The sequence below is a fragment of the Dendrobates tinctorius genome, unplaced genomic scaffold, assembly GCF_039654945.1.
Source record: "Dendrobates tinctorius isolate UK_male_01 unplaced genomic scaffold, ASM3965494v1 ptg000116l, whole genome shotgun sequence".
Lineage (NCBI taxonomy): Eukaryota > Metazoa > Chordata > Amphibia > Anura > Dendrobatidae > Dendrobates > Dendrobates tinctorius.
The window spans coordinates 35,684,386-35,706,168 of NW_027361784.1; the positions used below are offsets into that span (position 1 = coordinate 35,684,386).

Here is a 21,783-nt window from a genome sequence, read left to right on the forward strand (position 1 = left end):
GCATCATCCGGAAGTGGAAGGCTTATGGAACTACTGTAAGCCTTCCACTGCCTGGACAGCCTTTGAAAGTTTCCACCCGTGCCGAGGCCAGGCTTGTCCGAAGAGTCAAGGCTAACCCAAGGACAACAAGGAAGGAGCTCCGGGAAGATCTCATGGCAGTGGGGACATTGGTTTCAGTCAATACCATAAGTAACGCACTCCACCGCAATGGTCTCCGTTCCAGACGAGCCCGTAAGGTACCTTTACTTTCAAAGCGTCATGTCAAGGCTCGTCTACAGTTTGCTCATGATCACTTGGAGGACTCTGAGACAGACTGGTTCAAGGTTCTCTGGTCTGATGAGCCCAAGATCGAGATCTTTGGTGCCAACCACACACGTGACGTTTGGAGACTGGATGGCACTGCATACGGCCCCAAGAATACCATCCCTACAGTCAAGCATGGTGGTGGCAGCATCATGCTGTGGGGCTGTTTCTCAGCCAAGGGGCCTGGCCATCTTGTCCGCATCCATGGGAAGATGGATAGCACGGCCTACCTGGAGATTTTGGCCAAGAACCTCCGCACCTCCATCATGGATCTTAAGATGGGTCGTCATTTCATCTTCCAACAAGACAACGACCCAAAGCACACAGCCAAGAAAACCAAGGCCTGGTTCCAGAGGGAAAAAATCAAGGTGTTGCAGTGGCCTAGTCAGTCTCCTGACCTTAACCCAATTGAAAACTTGTGGAAGGAGCTCAAGATTAAAGTCCACATGAGACACCCAAAGAACCTAGATAACTTGGAGAAGATCTGCATGGAGGAGTGGGCCAAGATAACTCCAGAGACCTGTGCCGGCCTGATCAGGTCTTATAAAAGACGATTATTAGCTGTAATTGCAAACAAGGGTTATTCCACAAAATATTAAACCTAGGGGTTGAATAATAATTGACCCACACTTTTATGTTGAAAATTTATTAAAATTTAACTGAGCAACATAACTTGTTGGTTTGTAAGATTTATGCATCTGTTAATAAATCCTGCTTTTGTTTGAAGTTTGCAGACTGTAACTTATTTGCATCTTATCAAACCTGCTAAATCTGCAGGGGGTTGAATACTACTTGTAGGCACTGTATGTATTGCTGGCAAAACCTGGGTATCTCCTGAATATAATTATATATGTACAGCTGGTATAATCTGGGTATCTTCTTTATATACTGTAGTTCGATATGTACAGCTGGCATAACCTGGGGATTGCTTATATATACTTACGGTATATATGTACAGCTGGTATAACCTGGTTATTTCCTGAATATAATTGTCACGGGGTCCTTCTCCGATACCACACAATTAACAGAGCAAGGGAAGTGTGAACAATCCCAAGACCTTTATTATAGGCAAAACTAAAAGGTCCATAAACAATCCACCACACTGAGGATACAATAACCCAGAACACGGATGCAGTTCAGTAACAGGATGAATTTCCAAGGAGATGAGAGTCCAATAATCCAGCAGACAGAGGATAAAATGGGAACATATGCTTCCCCTTCTCTCTGACGTCCGTCTTCACATGATCATCATCACACAGGGTCTAACTTCTCCCACCCCTGTCCTCCCCAGCCCCCTCCTTATGTCCACGGGTAGTCAGACAGGTTGGGGCGGTTTTCAGGCCTCCCAGACCTGACAAAGGTGCCCTGGGGATTAAGGCACCATAGGGGGTTCATCAAGAGGCATAGATACAGTCAGGCTGCAGACAGTAAAGGGCCTGTCACACTAAGCGAGATCGCTAACGATATCGCTAAAGCGTCACCAATTTTGTGACGCAGCAGCGATATTGCTAGCGATATCGCTATGTGTGATACTTACCTCCGACAGGCTCCCCCGTTGGTTATCGCTGATCGCGCGAGAACGTCCTGGGCCGTTTCTCGTCGGCCGCTTCCTGCTGGCGCCGACGAGCGATGCGTGGACGCGGGCAGGATGACGTCTTCATCGCCGCGTCTGACAGGTAAGTAACGACCGCTGACCGCTGCTATGTCGCTGGTGAGATCTGCCTGTTTGGCAGCTCACTAGCGACCATTTAGCGATGCACCAGCGATCCTGACCGGGTCGTATCGTTGTCGGGATCTCTGGTGCATCGCTAAATGTGATGGTACCTTTAGTGAGCCAAATCAATTATCAGACTTTTGGAAGGTAATTGAGATTCTAGACAGTATGGGGAATACACGGAATGATACAGGGCAACAAGAAAACACTATGGAAATCCGTAAAATACAAACAGACACAAAATGATACCCACGTAACATCACTCCATAACAATAATTATATACATTTCTGTGTTTTATTATATATATTTGTCTCTGATTTTCTTATAGGTCCATCAGCTTGTGAAGTCCAGCACTTTACATCTGCAGAGATGGGGGATGTGCACGTATCATCTTGCGAAGATGATGGGAGTTATAATTCTGTACAATGCCAAGAAGGGGGCCAGTGTTGGTGTGTGGATTATAAGGGTCGGGAAAAATCTGGAACAAGAATTGTGGGAGAAACTCCAAAGTGCGGTAAGAACCATCTTCAGCAAGTGTTTAATCCTGTTACAGCGCCCCCACAGGTGAAATGAAGCTTTTTATGGTTCCTATAGAAATTGATAGGTTGCCCGTGTAGTGCGTGGATCTGCTGGGACCTCCAGAGTAATGCTCTTTGTAGCCACTACAGGTAATTGATGCAGATCTCAAAAGAGAGGCGTCTCCTATTGTGAAAAATATGGGAATTCTAAAGTTTAACGGGGTCATGCCATAATTCAACATTTTCAAGTAACTGATGGAGAACAGCCATTGTCCTAGAGATCAGGGAGTGAGAGGTTGACTTCATACACAGACTTAACTATGTGCATCATGTTACTTTCTGGCCTTATTCTGACCTCCAGCAGTACAATGCAGCTGACTATAATCATAATGAGATGGCTTTGCTAACTTGTCTCAGTCTACACAGCAAAGCTTGTTTATGTTAGCTTACTGTGTCAGCTTCAGTGGACAGTGTGAAAACTGGAATATTTCAGGATTTGATTTTTATGGGTAGTAAAATAAAAAAAAATGGAAGGACACCGCCTCCTCTTAAAAATATTATGTACTATCCTGCTTTGATATTTATACTACCATTCCTTATCCAGGCCACCATCAGTACATTAGATCTGACTATATATTCATTATGAAATGGCTGTGCTTACTCTGTCCCAGTCTACACAGCAAAGCTTATTTATGTTAGCTTATTTTGTCTGCTTCAGTGGACAGTGAGAAAACTGGAATATTTCAGAATTTATTTATTATAGGTAGCCGAATAAAAAATGTAAGAACATGCCTCCTCTTAAAAATATTATATACTAACTTGCCTTGATATTGATACCTATCGTTTCTTATCCAGCCCTCCAGCACTACAATAGAGCTAACTCTCTAACAAAATGACTTTGCTGATTATTTCCCAGTCTACACAGCAAAGCTGTTTAAAGTTAACTTATTAAGTCTGCTTCAGGGGCCTATGTGAAAACTGGAATATTTCAGGGTTAACTATGGATAGTAAAATAGAAAAATAAGAAAAACACTGTCGCCTTCTAAAAATAATAAGAATAAATATTATAGAAATAGTTTTTTTTTAATTATAATTTATTTTTTTTTCTTTACTTCTGTAGATAATTTTGATGACTGTCCAACCAGAAGAAGACAAGCACTTTCTACTCTGTTTTATGGACCTGTAGGTCACTTTAGTCAGCAGAGTTTGTTCTTCACTCAAGAAGAAGAATCAGGAGCAAAAATCAGCTCAAAATTCTGTCCATCCTATTTGGTGGAGACATTTCTGAATTCTGGACTTCTGACTTTAGGTGGTCAAGCTGCAAAGGATTCAAGGATTCAGCTGAGAACCTTCCTTGGAGATGCAATTCTTGGGCTTTTCTCTTCCAAAACCCAAGTAGAATTTGCTCTGCAGTTCGCTTCAAACCCTGTAGCGTTTCAGCAAACCCTTTTTGGTGGCAAATTTCTTAAAAATTTGGGTTCTCTGAACTTCACTAGTGCAGTTGGCACAAACAGCAAATTCAGCTTTACTGATTTCTTCCAACAGATTGGCTTAACAGGAACGTACAGTGGAGGGAACTTCAAAGAACTGGCAAAATTATTTTCCTCGGATGAAGATTCTTACTTGACGAAGGATTCATCAAATTCATCTAAACCAGACTTTAACCTGAACCAACCAATACTGGCTAGTTTTGGGCGTACGGTGAATCTACGAGAAAATCGCAATCGTCTTCAATTTCTTGAGTTCATCTTGGAACGAAAGGAATTTTCAACATTTCTCCGAGATGTGGTTTCTATTCCGTCGAATGTTGCGAAAGACATTTCAGAAGCTGTGAAGATGCTGATAGAGTCTGAAGCTTGTGAGAAGAACGTGGAAACCGGGGTATTTGTGCCAACATGTACCAAGGATGGTAGATATGAAGAAGTTCAGTGCAGTGACTCTGAATGTTGGTGTGTTGATGAACAAGGTCAAGAAATTCAAGAAACAAGGACAAAGGGACAAAAACCAACGTGTTCCTCAAAGTGTTTGCAGGAGCGAAAGACTCAAATAGCTTTCCAGGGAAGACAACCTGCGGGTTCAGATGTGTATATTCCAGCTTGTGACCAAAAAGGAAATTATTTGACATTGCAGTGTGCTGGCAGACATTGTTTTTGTGTTGATTTAGAGGGCAAGAATATTCCGGGAACTCAAAAATTATCTGGAGAAAATATTCAATGTAAGTTTCTCTGTTCACCACATAATACAAACAAGTGTCTCTTATGGCCCTATAATGTGCCTATACATTTTAATAACTTTTTTATGGCCGCCATGCATTATTAAACCCCAAAGATGCCCCAATAGCACACTTACACACACAGTAGCAAGCCCTCACAGTGCCCCTCATATAGTGTGATGCCCCCACACACAGTATGATGACCCTAGTGTCCACTCATACGGTATGATGAACCCTGTCTCCTCCCACATATTATGATGCCCGTATTTTCCCACTACACAGTATGGTGACCCCCTTTATCCCAAACACAGTAAGGGGTTCCCCCACAGAGTATGATGCCCCCAGTGTTACCCCCATACAGTATGATGCCCCAGTGTCCCTCCTGCACAGTATGATTCCTCAGTGTCTCCTAACACAGTTTGATTTCCCCAATGTCTCCCAACACAGTATGATTCCCCCAGTATCTCCCAATACAGTGTGATTTCCCAAACATTTCCCCCATACAGTATGATGTCTCCTATTTGTTTATATTTTAATAGTAAATTCTGAGATTCTGAGATAATAGAAGAAGGTCCTATACTTCAGTATCCTCATTTCTAGGCACATTAGGAAGTGATTCCATAGGGCATTTCTCTCTCTGGAGAACCTGTCATGCATTACACAACAAACCATTCATTTAAAAGGACAGATGTGTATTGCTCAATTTCTCCTGTGGGGGAGCTGCAGGGAGATTTAATGCTTGGTATCAGGTTTCTCCATAGATGTAACTGATCAATGGAGAATTCTAACAGGGAGACAATTTTTTGTCAAGTTACTGTCAAGAGAAAATTTTAAGAAGTAGATATTTTCCAAAATGGCGATTGCGTTCGACAGTATTGAAAATATAAGGAGAAAAAATGAGTATATTGCATTGATTTGTTTTCTATTTTAGGTCCAAGTTCTTGTCAACTGGCTGGCAGTGATGCCTTTCTACAGGCCACAAGGTCATTGTTATATGTGCCAACACCACTGCTTGATCCTTTACAAGTTTATGTCCCCCAGTGCTCCTCTGAAGGAGAATGGAGGGCCATTCAATGCAGTGGCCCAACGGAGCAAGCCTTTGAATTATACGAGAGGTGGACAAAACAGACGGGAATTGTCTCATTCTCCGACACCCTGAAAGCCATTCTGAAATACAAAGAATCTTTATCTCAAAGGTTTTCTGACTTTGTGAAGACCCTTTACGACAGTGGTCATCAAAATGTTTTCCCTGCTTTCTCCCAATATTCCCTCTTTAGTGATGTCCCACACGAGATCTTGGAAGGCAATGTGACCATGTTATTATCTGATAACATACTGCTCAATCCTTACATCATCTGGAGACTGATGAGTGGAAGTCTCACCTATTATCCAGGGTCATATAGTGATTTTTCCACACCTCTTGGACACAAGGATTCACGTAGTTGTTGGTGCATTGATATGGATGGAGACAAGCTTGAAGCAACAGAAAAACCCCCAAACATGATCCCAAAATGTAAGTTTAAATAAAAAGACAGTTCCACTGTGAAAATCAGTGGTCATGTTGTCGTCTATAACCTAACATTGTGGTTTAGTTAGTTTGAGAGATTTTTCAACCTTGGTGGAAACACCAAAGAGACCACTGAAGAACTGGAGCTTTGACAACTTCTCTATATTTAGTCTTGTCTTGACCCTTTGAAATGTAAAAAAAAATAAAGTTCTAGACTGACTATTGCAATGTTCAGCAATATCATTGAGAAGCCTTTGTTGTCAAGAATGGATTTCCCAAAAAGTTGATGACCCAAAACATCAACAACCAAGCAAATGTTCTTCAGTGGTCTTGTCATTCCTTGTCAACTGAACCCTGACATAGAGTCAACCTCTCAACATTTAAAAAATCCTCTTCGAGCCACTTGACTTCACTAAGGAAAGGCATGATCTTTTGGGACCCAAGACCTTCTTGAGTAAATGTTCCCTTACTCTTATCCTTGTTCTTTAAGTTGACTATTTTTAACAAAAGTTTAGTAAGAGATGCTATGATCTTCTTCGCAGAAATGCAGCATTAGCTGCTACTTATGCCTTCTACCTTTTGTCTCCATACAGTGTACCCGTTCTTCATATCTTACATTTTGCCAAACCCATATTCACTGAGGCAAGAGCAGGGCTCCATGGTGGGAGGGGAATAACTTTTTGTTGTATGTTATGCAGCAACAGCTCTAAGATAAAATGTGGGTAAATTAGGTTGAAGCATTGCGCAATTAAGTAAAAAATACCCTTACCCTGTTTTTGAATTTTGTATGTTTTTGTTAGGCCCTGGGTCTTGTGAAATTGCAAGACTGAAGACCTTACAATTCCTAAAAGATGCCAGAAGCATCATCGATGTGTCAAATTCTTCCAATTTTCCTTTGGCCTACACCTTCTTAGCAGCCAACGGCATCCGACTATCGGACACAGATCTGCTGTACAGACAGGATCAGAAATCGGGGATTGTGTTATCGGAGAAGTTCTTGACTAGAGACCTATATGGTCTTAAGCTTGCTGCCTTTTCCAGTACGTGTAACGTGCAGTATTTATATATTTCATGTATTATTCACTAAGACCATGACCATAGGCTGCTATGTGGCCCACCTTTATGAGGCCACAGTCTTACTGATAAAGAGACCAATGTTGATGATGAGGTGGTAGAAAATTTAATGCAGATTGCTAGTAGACCAAGGTGAAGAAACAGGGATGACCAACGCAATGATACGATTTTCAGGTTAGAGCAGAGCGAGGGCTCATTATGTGTTGCTTCAGGGCCCCTGCATGACTTTCATTTGACCACATGTTCAATATTGTTAAAGTTTGTTTCAGGGATCTCATAGGTGCTGCCCATTGCCCACAATATACACATCTATACCTCTGCCAGAACTGCCAGGATTAGAAATAACTCTCATCTTTGCAGTTATTAAAATTTCAGATACTACATCTTTCAGCCCATCAGCTCAAAATCAATAAATTGTAGTGTTCTAAATTTTATATTATGGCAGCCATGGGCCTAACATTGACCCCATCGGTTTGCCATCACTATCTGCCTATTGGGCCTCATAGTTTGCCGTCAGGATAACACTGACAGATAATATTTCTAATTATTCCAAAGTGTTATAACAATTGTTAATAGCTTCAAGTTTCCTAGAGGAGCAAAAGGAAAAGTTTCCTCCCAAAATTTTAAGATTTTTTTTCTATTTAAAATGATCTTACTGGTTACAAATAGTAAAAATAAAAAAACAGATATCGCACCAATTTATTTGTTAAAAAAATAAAAATGAAGGACTTTATTTATGCCAAATGGTACGCAGTGAAAAAAATGAAAAAAAAAAAAAGTAATACCGTTGTCGTTTTTTTGCAATTACCCTCTCAAAAAAAGTAATAAAAGTTGATCAAATGAAATGTGCTACAAAAAAAGTGACAGTAAAAAAACTACACCTCTTCACCGAAAAAAATCTCCTGTAAGGGTACATTGATTAAAAAAAATTTGGAAAATAAAAAAGGTAATAGCTTTGGGAATACAGTAATGAAAAAAAAATATATAAAATAATGCCTGGTCCTTTAGGTTGAAAAAAAGTCAAGTCCTTAATAGATTAAAACTTGGTACTTATATTGTGTGCCATGAGGGAGGCACCAAATATTGCGGAGTGGCCAGCTGGGCCAGGTTTAAGGTCTTGGCAGGTTTTAGGATGGCTAGGGTGTGGTTTGTTCTGTTTGTCTACAGGACAATTACTGGAGGGTACAGACAAAGTAATGTTTCACCGAAGGAGGGACCTTCATGGGTTGGCTCCTCACAGTAACAAACTAGAAGTATTTAATTAACTCTGGCACACTGTAACAGATTCACTACTACACGACATGTGTTTCACTCGCCAGTAGGACAGCTCCTGGGACACCACACTTACACACTTCAGTCTTTATATGTTTTAGTAATGTTTTCTTCTTCATCTATTCAGCCCTTCAGTTTTTCCAGGAAAGTGAAGAAATGTCTAGAGGGACCACCCAGTTGTCATACATCCCATACAGACCTCAGTGTGACGGACTTGGAAACTGGGACCCCATTCAGTTTTATCAGGGTACAGGTGAGGAACTATTATTTTATGGTTTTCTCTGTGTGGGTTTTTAATAACTTGGATTCATCATAAAGTTTTATTCATAAATTTCTGAAGAACGCGGTGGTCAGTGCCAGATTCACCCCAATTGGTAAAGCTCAACTGCCTGATAGTGTATTGTCTTATAAGCCACCTTCCTTCTTATGCAATCAAAAGGGCCTAAAGATGCACCTAAAGCAAAGCACCGACCTGGTGGCATTCATGTGCTGGTGGAACCATAGATCTGTTTTATGGACGGGGTACTCTCTGATAACATGAAAAGTTGTGTGGAGTAGACCATATGGCATGAACTACGAAGGTCAGATGAGAAAGGCAGAATCATTTGACCCTTCTGCTTTAACATAAAATCTCAATAATATCTCTACAGATAGCAGAAATAATTACCAACTGATTTCAAATTTTGGAGAATCCATTGATTTTTTTTTTTTTTTTTTACATTTGGTTCATCTCTTCTTTAGGTCACTATTGGTGTGTTGATGATGAAGGTGGATACATTCCTGGATCCCTTGTGACGAGAAGCTCGGGACCTCCACAGTGTGAGACTTTGTTTTTATGACCATAGACCTCATAGGGGCAGCCAAGAATGTGCGTCCAAGATTAGAGTAATCTTCAAAGCTCATTCTCATGGGCAGTGTGGACCTTTGCAGGTCTCCAAAGGTCCAAAAAAGTCTCAGAAAGTCCAAGGGTGCTACTTTGGGTTCAGGATATAGGAAGCTTCCAATTTCTTCATCATGGACAGTATGGACCTTTGCAGATTTCTAAGGTCCACAAAAGTCTTCAAAGTTCCAGACTGCTGGTGTGGGTCCAGGGTGGAAGAAGCTTCCAGCTCTATCCTCATGGGAAGTGTGAACCTTTGCAGATCTCCAAAAGTCCACAAGGGTCTCCAAAGATCCAAATGTGCTGCTGTAGGTCCAGGAATGAGGAAGCTTCCAATTTAATTCTCATTGGCAGTTTGGAGCTTTGCAGGTCTCCAAAGATCCACTAGACTCTCCAAAGGTCCAAGTGTGCTGCTGTAGGTCCAGTATGGAGGAAGCATTCAACTTTATTCTCATGGGCTGTGTAGACTTTTGCAGGTCTTCAAAGGTCTACTGTATCACTCGTATTTCCAAACAAAGACTTAAGGGAGAAGCCACCAGGCTTTTCTATCCTGCAATGGTTGGATAGGATTACACTGATAACATCGTGAGCCACAGATTTTTGATTGCTGGCAAACAGCATGAAAGTTGTTTTGATTTGCCAAGAAATGTCTCGTGTCTATGCCCAGATTAAGACAGGTTTGCATAACTCAGGAATATAATATCTGGATCTCTGTAGGTCGGACTTCCTGTCAACAAGCTCAGATGAATTCTCTGATCGCCACTTGGATGCCCAAGAAATTTTCTATCGTGAAGAATGGCACATCCAATGTATTTATACCACGCTGTACGGAGGTAATGTATCACTCCGTAATAATCCGCGGTGTTGCATCTGCATGACAACTACTCTATGTAATCATATTCAAAGCCAGAACTGTACAAGTGATGTGAAGACTTCTCATCAAGGACAAGAAGAATGAGTCCTGTGTTTTAAGATCAGGCTGACACAGCCAGAAAATGCCCCTTGCGAGGGAGTCATATGATGTGACTTTTGCACATTTTGAGTCCTGTTGTTGCTTTGTTTCGTCCTTTGGGTTCTTTGGTGACTGCAGATGCGTCCTTACTGTACATGCAGAATATGTAATTCAATACCCTAGTGCCTCAAGATGACAGAATGTCTCAAATTAGGAAAATAACATGTCTTAGTCAACTCCACATTAGCAAATTTCATTCATTTGGTGCATTGGGGGCCATTTTTGTGATTGATGACAAATATAGGTAATAAGAATTGAGGTCATATGTAGCTCCATTGAGCCCCAGTCTATGTCACCATAATATAGGATCCAAGTTTCTTCGATAATGGTGTGGATATACTATAGAGGTCGACCATGCAGGTATCTTGAATAGGGGGGCCACTGCCATGGTTGGTCCAATCCCCTTTACACCCAGGGGGTGAGAACAATTAGGGATTCTCCTCTGTAGGGGAACTAGTGCCAAACATTAGGGTGAGATTAGCAGATTTCACTCCTTGCCATTGGAGCCCGGCTGTCATGGCCATCCATGAGATCCTCACAATCACATCATGGTGTAGGGGAGGGGGAGGGACGAAAGGCATCACAACTATAAATGTTGCTGTCAAAGATGGCCATCAGCATTTAAATGGGTAAACAGTGGCGATCGGACTGATCTCCAGTTTTATAAATCTTCTCTTATTTTAGACTGGCCAATATGCTACTTTGCAAAAATCAGAGACGGAGTCCTGGTGTGTGAATCCAATAAGTGGCAAAGTTCTCCTAAAAGACTTTGCTGGCTCGGAGAATGTCACTTGTAAGTAGAATTGTTACGAAAATCTAATGGCGGACACTTCTAGGATGCACCTCCGGATGTGATTGGAGTATGATTTCGTTGACAGGTCCAGGTTTTTGCACCATCAGTAAATCTGAAGGCAATTTTCTAGGTGAGCAGGTTATTGCCTCGTGTGAAGATAATGGGAGCCCAACTCGGGAGCAATGCGATCCGAACAGGAATCAGTGTGTCTGTGTCTTCATACACGGTGAAGAAGCTGCAGGGACAGAAGTGACCATGGATGGAAAGCCAGAATCCATTTGTCAGGGTACGGTGGTGCTACTGGTTATGCCTGAACGTCTTGACTTCTTCTTGTCTTTGTGAAGTGTACATATATAAAATATAGAATACTACATTTTCTGGTAAACTTTCAAGAGGAAACAGAAAAATGTTGTTGGTTTTAGCCATAAAGGTAAGAACAGTAAGTTTTTAAAGGATCCTGTATTGATCCTGAGTTACCTGCTGTATTACACTCCAGAGCTGCACTCACTATTCTGCTGGTGCAGTCACTGTGTACATACATTACATTACTGATCCTGTACTGATCCTGAGTTACTTCCTGTATTATACTCCAGAGCTGAACTCACTATTCTGCTGGTGCAGTCACTGTGTACATACATTACTGATTCTGAGTTACATCCTGTATTATACTCCAGAGCTGCACTCACTATTCTGCTGGTGTAGTCACTGTGTACATACATTACATTACTGATCCTGAGTTACATCCTGTATTATACTCCAGAGCTGCACTCACTATTCTGCTGGTGCAGTCACTGTGTACATACATTACATTACTGATCCTGTACTGATCCTGAGTTACATCCTGTATTATACTCCAGAGCTGCACTCACTATTCTGCTGGTGCAGTCACTGTGTACATACATTACATTACTGATCCTAAACTGATCCTGAGTTACATCCTGTATTATACTCCAGAGCTGCACTCACTATTCTGCTGGTGCGGTCACTGTGTACATACATTACTGATCCTGAGTTACATCCTGTATTATACTCCAGAGCTGCACTCACTATTCTTTTAGGTGATAAGTAATATAATGTATGTACAGCAGAATAATGAGTACAGCTCTGGAGCATGAAACAGGTTGTAACTCAGGATCACTGTAACTGTGTCACAAAGTTTGCACATCTTGTAGCTTTAATATGACGGACATTTATTCCTTTTCTTTTATTTTTCAGTTTGAATGATTTCTCTGCTAATGTAGAAATGTCTTCCCTCTGACAGCTCCACTGTGTCCTCTTCCCTTTGGAGCGCGGGATATCAAACACGGATCAGTTTTCTGTCAGGAAGTTTTGGAGTCGGGAGAGAAGTCACAGAAATGTCTCGTTATGTGTCACAAAGGTTACAGCAATGTGTTTCCCAGTGCCGTATTTACATGTGATGCACAGACTCAGCGGTGGACCTCGCAACCTCCTCATATCCAGACCTGTCAAAGTGAGAGCCGGATACTAAGATAAACATTTCTTCATATATTTTATACTGCTCAGAGCTTTAATTTGCTCACACAAAGCTGTCTAGACATCGATGTTTCTGATAAATTCCAATCTACCTGTAGCCACCACTAGGGGGAGCTCAGGAGCTTACTGAATACAGGGTTAGGTTTGCATTCAATGGATAATCAGTATGCAGTAAGATCCTGAGCTCCTCCTAGTGGTGGCTGTCTAAAACTTGCAACAGTTCTAACAACTATAAAAAATAAGACCCTAGAATGTTTTCATTGACCCTACAAGCTTCTAACCCAGCTACAAACTAAAAAAACAAAAGTCAAGGTAGGATATGTAGAATAGGTTTTAAGGAACAATTATGCAGATGTAACAGTGTCGAAGTTGTCACACCTACTGTAACTTGTGTAGTCCAACTCTGCTGCATATGGTTTGTTCATATCATCTGCAGGGTTGGGGTCCTTCCAAATTCTCCAAACTCTGGCCTGGTTCCAGCTCTTGGTGCCTTCTGGTAAAATTTGCATGGATGACTACTCGGGGACCCTAGAAGCTTTTGAGGCTTTTATATTGGATGACCTGAAAGCTCGGGGATTGTGTAACATTCGGGTAAGCACGCCACAGTTTTGTGCTTTTTTTTTTTTTTTACAAGGGGGTGGATTCTTTATATATGCCAACCTTTTCAAACTTGCTAGGACGTCCAGAATTTTTGGAAACAGTCAACCGAAATTTGCATCATCCTTTACTGAAAAAAAAAAGGGAATGGAATTTTATCAAATTTCGCCCACAAACTGGAGGATCCAGGATGGAGTCAGGGTCAGGACTACAACATGAATAATGGGTCTTCAGCACCTTCAAAAGTTCCGAAAAATTGACAGAAAAATGTTGGTGCTGACCCTCTGATCTGGTGGAATCTTCCATAGAACAATGTCCACTATCCTATAGATTTTTATAGGATCCTCCTAAGTGTAATTGGTTTGATTCTAGCGTCCGTCCCCTTTTATAGTGGGGTTTCAACCAAACCTTCCTTCCCCCTTGGATGTTTCATGATGGTGGAGGGTGATGTCGTCTATGTATTGCCCACCGTTGCCCCGATTATTGATGATCTGTTTCTATAGAGCACCGGAGAAGAACGTGTAATGCTTTGTGATGACTTGGCAGCTCGTGTTACGTGTTTGTCCACCAGCCGACTAGGAGTGAATATCACATGGACGGCTCGGCTACGACAAATCCCAGAATCCTCTCTGCCCACTATACATGACATTGGTAGGTACATGGATCGAGGTGAGTGCCGCTGGGGGGTGGATCTCTTTTCTTTTTAGGGTAAAACTGGTTATTGGCGTCCCCGTGAATGTCATAATTTTTAAAGTTAAGTTTCATTACAAAATGTATCGTTCAACTTTGATGTGGTCAAAAGAGAAAAGGTGAAGTAGACATCTGGAGAAAAAATGTTCTACCGTAAACACTCTTCCAGTTGAACCCTGGCAGAAGATGACAATTAGGCATTATCATTGGTCGGAATAGGCAACCTTGGATACCTATTGCTTTATCTCTCATGGTCCAACTGGGAACAAGCCGACCCAGGGAAACAACCAAGATGAGGATATATCTCCACCAAGACTTCTATGGTTCTGGGAACTTTGTGCCTTTAGCAGGTCAAGTGGTTTCATGGACAAGGTCTAGTATAGGGGGGACTTAACCCAAAGACAGTAAGGAAGGTACGGTTACTGTAAAATGTCTCTAAATATACCGAAAGGAATAAAATGGACTTGGAGAATTGAAGCATGGTCAGGCAGTCCAAAAGTCACAAATGAATGTCAGGCGTATAACAATGTGGTAACAGGATGGGATCTAGGCGTAGTCGGGAAGCCAAGAGGAAGGTTTCAATAAGGCGAGAGTACAGTTATAGCAGGGGCAGACACACAGGGGTCCAAGAGATGAAGGGGCCACTTCCAGCTCCAAAGCAGGTGAATTTGTGCACTCAAATGAATTAATTAACCCGCAAAGTACCCGTATTGTGTTATTGCACAGGCACCCTCTCCTCTCCGCTCAGCTATAGCATGGCTGGTTATACGGGTCAATAGCGAGTGAGGCCAAAAAAGGAATAAGAATAAGCTATCATGTGTGTACATGAGGAATAAAAACATTGCTGGCCAATAGATGTCTTGTATTCTGTTTTTTCACCAGTTTTCTACTCTGTAGTCTCTATCTCTAATTTTCAGTTGTCTCCAATATTTGGGCGGAGACTATCAGCTATGATGTCTCCCATACACACCACACACAGACATGAGGGATTCCTGATCTCCTGTTTCTAGGTAGCATATGTTCAGAAGCAGCACAAGCCTGGAGGAGATTATTCCGTTGTACTGAGCAGTGTCACTGTGAATCCATCTCTGAGTTTAGATAAACACTTAGAAGAGAAGATTCAGCAGAGATGTGTTTCTCCGCCTGTGTTAGTGCCTTATCCTGTTCCTCACTCTGTTAAATAGGATCAGATGAGGACCCTAATTTATTTTTTGCTATTACCCTCCCTCACATCTATGTATGTTGCTGGGTGTTCGTCCTGCAGAAAACATAGAATATACTATACTGTGTTATTCTCATCTGGGACATTTATGGTATATCCAAAGGATTGAGTTCCCCTCTAAAAACATGGGGACCTACTGTGCACTGCTTTCACCACTTCTGAGGAAGTTCTGAAAATTATTACACATGCTTGCTTGTCAATTTTCAAAACTCAAACCAAGTGGATGTAGAGGGCTGCGCATGCGCAATAATCTCTCTGTTCACAGGCGCATGTGTCTGGACCCCATTCTTCCATTAGATGCAGGTCCCAGCTTTCAGACATTTATGGCTTATCTTGTGAGATTCCAGACTGGAATATCCTTTTTAAGATGTCTATGGGTTTATTGAAGTCAAGTAAAAAAAAATACATTTTTATAGAAAAACAAAAAAATATTTCACAGTTTTCCTTTCACGAAAACTGTTTTTCTGCTGTGAATCCAGCAACATATTATTGCCACATTGAAAGGAAGCAGAGTATCCAGAGTTTTGAGATTTATATTACATTTCTGCAAATTAATCAATTTCCGAAAATAATTCTATGATTTCAGGCATCCGGGTTCATATAAAGTGTAATCCTGGATTTAGAGGAAACAGTGGGATTAAGAGTAGCAAAGGCAGCGATCGCCTAATAGTCCTGCTGCCAAACTGCTACTTTTGTTGATCCCAGCTAATGATAATCTTACTCTACTACTTTAAAAAGGATTGGTCATTTGCCATAAATATGTCTATTTTTTACCTGTCACCGTTCTCCTGTTTCCGGCAATGTTTTTCTTTTCTTCCTGCGTCTCTCCGTTCCTGAGATATGGCCTTTTCTTCCTTATATATAAACTTTGTCCTTTTAGACAAGTGGGTGTGGTCCTTAGCTCATTTTGGAAAATCTTTTATAGGACCACACCCACTTGGATAAAAAGTCTAAATTTATATACAGGGAAAAGGAGATCATATCTCAGGAATGGAGAGGCGTGGGAGCGAAAGAAAAATCGCGCCGGATTCATGGGAACAGCGGCATTTACATCAGGTGAAAAATGAATATTTATGGCTAACTCTTTAAGTATCATTTATCGCATTCTTTAAGGAGAAGACAGAAGAGGTGTATAATCTCTTCTGTCTTTTCCAATGTTTGTTATAAATAGAGACAGCGACAACTTTGCCTCTATTGGACCCACTGATCACGTGATTGCCATATATATATCAACCCGATCCATTATTTTGTAAAATGCAGCACTATGTCTCATATGACAAATAGCTCAAAATACTTTTTTGGGAAGCCTAAGAAGTAAAAAAAAAAAAAAAAAGTTAGGGCTCTTAGATCACCATTGCGCATAATCACTTAGGTGAAAAGAAAGCTTATAGAAACCTATGGCCTCAATTCATCAATCAGTTTTTGCCAGAATTCTTGAATAAAACTGTTTGGAATGTTGCAATATTTTCTCGCACTTTGTAATTGCAGAAATATTTTGTGACTTTTGTCTTTTTTACCCTAATCCCGATTAGTTCTGCTAACTTTTTAAAAAGTGTTGGAAGCTCCTTGGCGAGGGCATGGTTAATAATTTCATCCTAATTCATACTAAAAAAAAGTGACCTAAATTACGGCAGCAATGTGCTTGTAACATTTCATGTAGTGGCGCATGTTATGAATGGGTAACCGAGTAGGAAAAAAAGACAACAAGCTTAGTCTCAGGAAACCAGAGAAGTTGGTAACTATGCAGATTGCAGATCCCTGATCTTACCCGCACAACTAGCAGCAGTCGTGGAGCGTTCCTACGTTGGTCCTAGACGCCTCGTCACAACCGGAGAACTACATAAGCCTAAAGCAGGAAAAGAGGAAAACTAACTGCCCCAGAGCAGACCCCAAAGGAAAGACAGCCCCCCACATGTATTGACGGTGAAGCAAGATGAAAATACAAACAAAGGCAGGAAAATAGGCTGAGCAAATGATGGGGCCCGGCTAACTAAAAAGGATAGAAAAGGAAAGACACTGTCTGCAATCTGCCAAAAAAACCTACAAAAATATTGTCCAACACTTCTGATAGCAAAGTTAACCCTGAAGTCACTAGACTTCTAAACTTATATCAGCACTCTGAAATATTCTGAGAGAGCAAAAAAGAGGCCAGTCAAATAAGGGACAAAAAGCAGATAGGCAAATACTGATTAACAGGAGTGGAATTTCAGCATAGCCCCAGCAAGGGCAGGCTGATTACACAAAAAACTGAATTGACCAACAAGCGCAAGTGTGAACATTAGCAAAAAAACAAACTTAACTTGAGAAGACTGGAAGAGAGCTGAAGTCCAGGACCTGAGAAGCAGACTGAATCACCAGCACCCGGATAGGGCGTCGGCTGTCTTATATCCAGTCTGATACTCCAGAGATCCAATCGTTAGCTTCCTCATCAGGTGGCAGATCACTACCACTTAAACCAACCGCACTACCTCCTGTCACCACCAGAGGGAGAACGGAAGGGGAACTCTCAACTGGTGGAGCAGAAAATGAGTTCATGACAGGCGCATGGCGGCAGAAAGGTGCGAAAGATTCATACAAAATGCCAGTACTGATGAATCAGGGACAACTTTTTTTGGAGCTCAATTTTTAGTGTTAGTTTTTTTACTTTTTTTATTTATAATATATTTTTTTCACGTTAACTGATTAATTAGACAAACTTGGAGCGTGATTTCAAACTGAAAAGTCTCAAGAATTGACGCGTTGCTTCTTTTTTTTCAGGTGGCAAATGTAAAGGAAGTTTATTCAATGATTAAGCAAAGATTTTGTAGAAGATTTTTTTATTTTTTTTTCCACGTGTTAATTTAGGGGCAGAATCTGCTCCAAAATCCACATAAAAAATAACTCTGGGTGATCACACCCTAGGACATGTCTGATCAATTAAGACAAAAACACTGGGGTTAAATGAAAATTTTCTGATGGTCTGAAGTCTCCACTAGGGGGAGCTATGTGCGTCTAGAATTCTGAAGTTTTGTTGCTGTTTATGGGAGCAGGCAGCTCCCCATAGTGAAGGCTGTTAGAAGACCTGGCAGCTGTGTATAAGGAGAAATCTGTTAATCAGCATCTGAAGGGTGCATAAGTGAAAGACTGCTGAAGTCAGCATGTCCATCACTGTTGACAGATTTCCTTTAAGGAGGACATGTTAACAGGTCATAAGTGGCAAGTGTTTGCTTTTATTTTATTCTCACTGCTCTCCCGAGTTTTCTGTTTTGTGCTTTTTCTAAATCTGCCATACGGTTCCAGAGATATGGGCATTTTTATATAGTGTTAATTTATATAGTCTTTTCTAGGGGGCGGGGCCAAAAAGGTAATTATGCAGCTCAACATAAAGACACGCCCTAGAGGAACCTGTGAGCATTACTGTATATAGAAAGGCCCATATCTCTGGAACCGTAAGTCAGAATTGAAAAAAGAAAAAAGTGGACTACTCAGGGGAGCAGCCGGAATAAAAGAAGAGCAAGAACTGATGATAGATCCTCTTTAATTAGAACATTCTGGTTGCCTCCAGCCACCACTAGGATGAGCTGAGTAACTAATATTGGTTCCATGGTTCGCACTGTAGCTTGCTGGGTTTTAATGGAAAGATTTCCTCATCCCATTACTAATATTTATCCCATTTCTTTCCCCTCAAGCAGAATCTGCAGTGGCTGCCGAGAACTTGGTTGGGCGCCTTTTATCTCTAGTCAGAACTGGCAGTTACTCCTTGAATTTGGAGTCCAAGCTATTTGTGGCGGATCAGTCTGATTTCTTCCCAGATGACGCAGCCTCTCGTGTCATACTCGGCTGCGAGAAAGGATTCCAGAAAGTGGCGAATTCCACAACGGAGAAAATCAGGGATGTGGGAGGCTGCGGTACGTGTGCGGATGGAAATTCATTATTTACAGCAAAGATTTCAGAATACCATTATACAAAATGCATTCTACTCTAGTCACAGCCGGAGCTGCATTCACAACTGTGCCGCTGTTAGCGCTCAGGCTATGCGACCACACATCTAGCGACTGTTTTGGAAGACATAGGAATTAGTAACTGATTCATTATTGTATTTGCACTTTCTTGACTCCTTGTTGGTGTTTTTTTTAGTTGTTTTTCATATGTTCCTTATTTTTCTCCTTTTTTTAAGCCTTTTTTATGTGTTTGACTCTGTGAGCATTTTTCACGTTCGTCACTGTGGAAGTGATTTTTTTAAATTTTTAAATATTTTGTTACTTGATAATTTTTTGTTCATATGTCCTCCTGACTTTTAACATGCAACCTTTTGCAAGGAGTAAAAAAGAGTTAAATGAAAAATATATAGGGAATTTTTTAATTTTGCGCAAAATATATTACCCACTTTCGCCCCTTTAAAAGAATTTGGGGTGCAAAAATGTCAACCAATACCGCACGCAAGATGAAACAGGAAAGGGACTTAAAAAAAGACTTTTTGAATTTAGAATTTTGAACGTAGCTTTGATTGTGACTAGAGTAAAAATACAATGTAACCTTAATTGTGCTATGATATCAGATTCAGCAGAGCTGAGATTGTCATCTGGTTGCTTCTCCTCAATGTCCCCAATTTATTATTTGATTTTTTTTTTTTATTAACTCACTTTTCCTTTTTTTCTTTTTGTATTGTTGGTGTTTTTAGTGCCAAATTTTTTTAAAAAGTGCACCAAAAATTCATGAATTGTGCGCAAAATAAAAATTATCCTTTTTTTTTGTCTTCTACCTTTTTTGTGGTTTTTAAGACTAAAAAGTCATGTGATCCATTAAAATGTTGAACCCAACTCTAACATTTGTACAAACAATACTGGTGTACAAAATATCACTCCAGGATGGTGACAGGAGTAGAATTGCGCAAAAGCTTAGCAATTTTCTTTTTAAAGTTGCAACTAATGAAAAAGCAGCCAACATCTGGGTGACAGATACCACATCTTCAACATGAAAAGCCCAGAAAAACAGGTATAAAACAGACTTCAAAATAGGCAAAACTTAAAAGAAGAATTGGAACAAAACAAAAAAAAACTGCCTTAAAATAGGAAAAACAAGACAAAAATGGATGCAAATGTAACGTTTCAGTATGTTTCTGTGTTTTCTGTAGTTCTATGTAAAACCACATTACATGCTCTACAATGATGATGTTTCTCTCCACAGTCATCTGTCCAGCTGGAAGTTACTCCCAGGATAGGGAGTGCACTCCTTGTCTTGTAGGATCCTATCAGGAAAAAGCCGGGAAGAGCAAATGCCTGCGGTGCCCACACGGCACCACCACCCTCTACTCTGGCGCTTATAGCCTAAACCACTGTGAGTACAACTCCTTACAATAGATGTACAGTATGGGATGGCTGTAAGATGGAGGAGTTATAGCCACAGACACTAGGAGTACAGCTCCTTACATTACATGTACAGTATGAGATGGCTGTAAGATGGAGGAGTTATAGCCACAGCCACTAGGAGTACAGCTCCTTACATTACATGTACAGTATGAGATGGCTGTAAGATGGAGGAGTTATAGCCACAGACACTAGGAGTACAGCTCCTTACATTACATGTACAGTATGGGATGGCTGTAAGATGGAGGAGTTATAGCCACAGCCACTAGGAGTACAGCACCTTACATTACATGTACAGTATGGGATGGCTGTAAGATGGAGGAGTTATAGCTGCAGCCACTAGGAGTACAGCTCCTTACATTACATGTACAGTATGGGATGGCTGTAAGATGCAAGAGTTATAGCCACAGCCACTAGGAGTACAGCTCCTTACATTACATGTACAGTATGGGATGGCTGTAAGATGGAGGAGTTATAGCTGCAGCCACTAGGAGTACAGCTCCTTACATTACATGTACAGTATGAGATGGCTGTAAGATGGCGGAGTTATAGCCACAGTCACTAGGAGTACAGCTCCTTACATTACATGTACAGTATGGGATGGCTGTAAGATGGAGGAGTTATAGCCACAGCCACTAGGAGTACAGCACCTTACATTACATGTACAGTATGGGATGGCTGTAAGATGGCGGAGTTATAGCCACAGCCACTAGGAGTACAGCACCTTACATTACATGTACAGTATGGGATGGCTGTAAGATGGAGGAGTTATAGCCACAGCCACTAGGAGTACAGCACCTTACATTACATGTACAGTATGGGATGGCTGTAAGATGGAGGAGTTATAGCTGCAGCCACTAGGAGTACAGCTCCTTACATTACATGTACAGTATGGGATGGCTGTAAGATGGAAGAGTTATAGCCACAGCCACTAGGAGTACAGCTCCTTACATTACATGTACAGTATGGGATGGCTGTAAGATGGAGGAGTTATAGCCACAGCCACTAGGAGTACAGCTCCTTACATTACATGTACAGTATGGGATGGCTGTAAGATGGCGGAGTTATAGCCACAGCCACTAGGAGTACAGCTCCTTACATTACATGTACAGTATGGGATGGCTGTAAGATGGAAGAGTTATAGCCACA

The 21,783-nt window shown here is 41.1% G+C and overlaps 1 protein-coding gene across 1 annotated transcript in view; it reads left to right on the top strand.

The window, feature by feature from the left end:
- TG (thyroglobulin) overlaps positions 1–21,783 on the top strand; it is a 249,352-nt gene that overhangs the window by 19,644 nt on the left and 207,925 nt on the right. Inside the window, 14 exon segments of the mRNA XM_073590435.1 lie at positions 2,347–2,532; positions 3,657–4,751; positions 5,680–6,261; positions 7,056–7,295; positions 8,729–8,854; positions 9,343–9,420; positions 10,199–10,314; positions 11,178–11,298; positions 11,372–11,572; positions 12,548–12,757; positions 13,217–13,417; positions 13,891–14,028; positions 18,961–19,176; positions 20,456–20,605. Coding sequence (XP_073446536.1) covers positions 2,347–2,532; positions 3,657–4,751; positions 5,680–6,261; positions 7,056–7,295; positions 8,729–8,854; positions 9,343–9,420; positions 10,199–10,314; positions 11,178–11,298; positions 11,372–11,572; positions 12,548–12,757; positions 13,217–13,417; positions 13,891–14,028; positions 18,961–19,176; positions 20,456–20,605 — 3,660 coding nt within the window.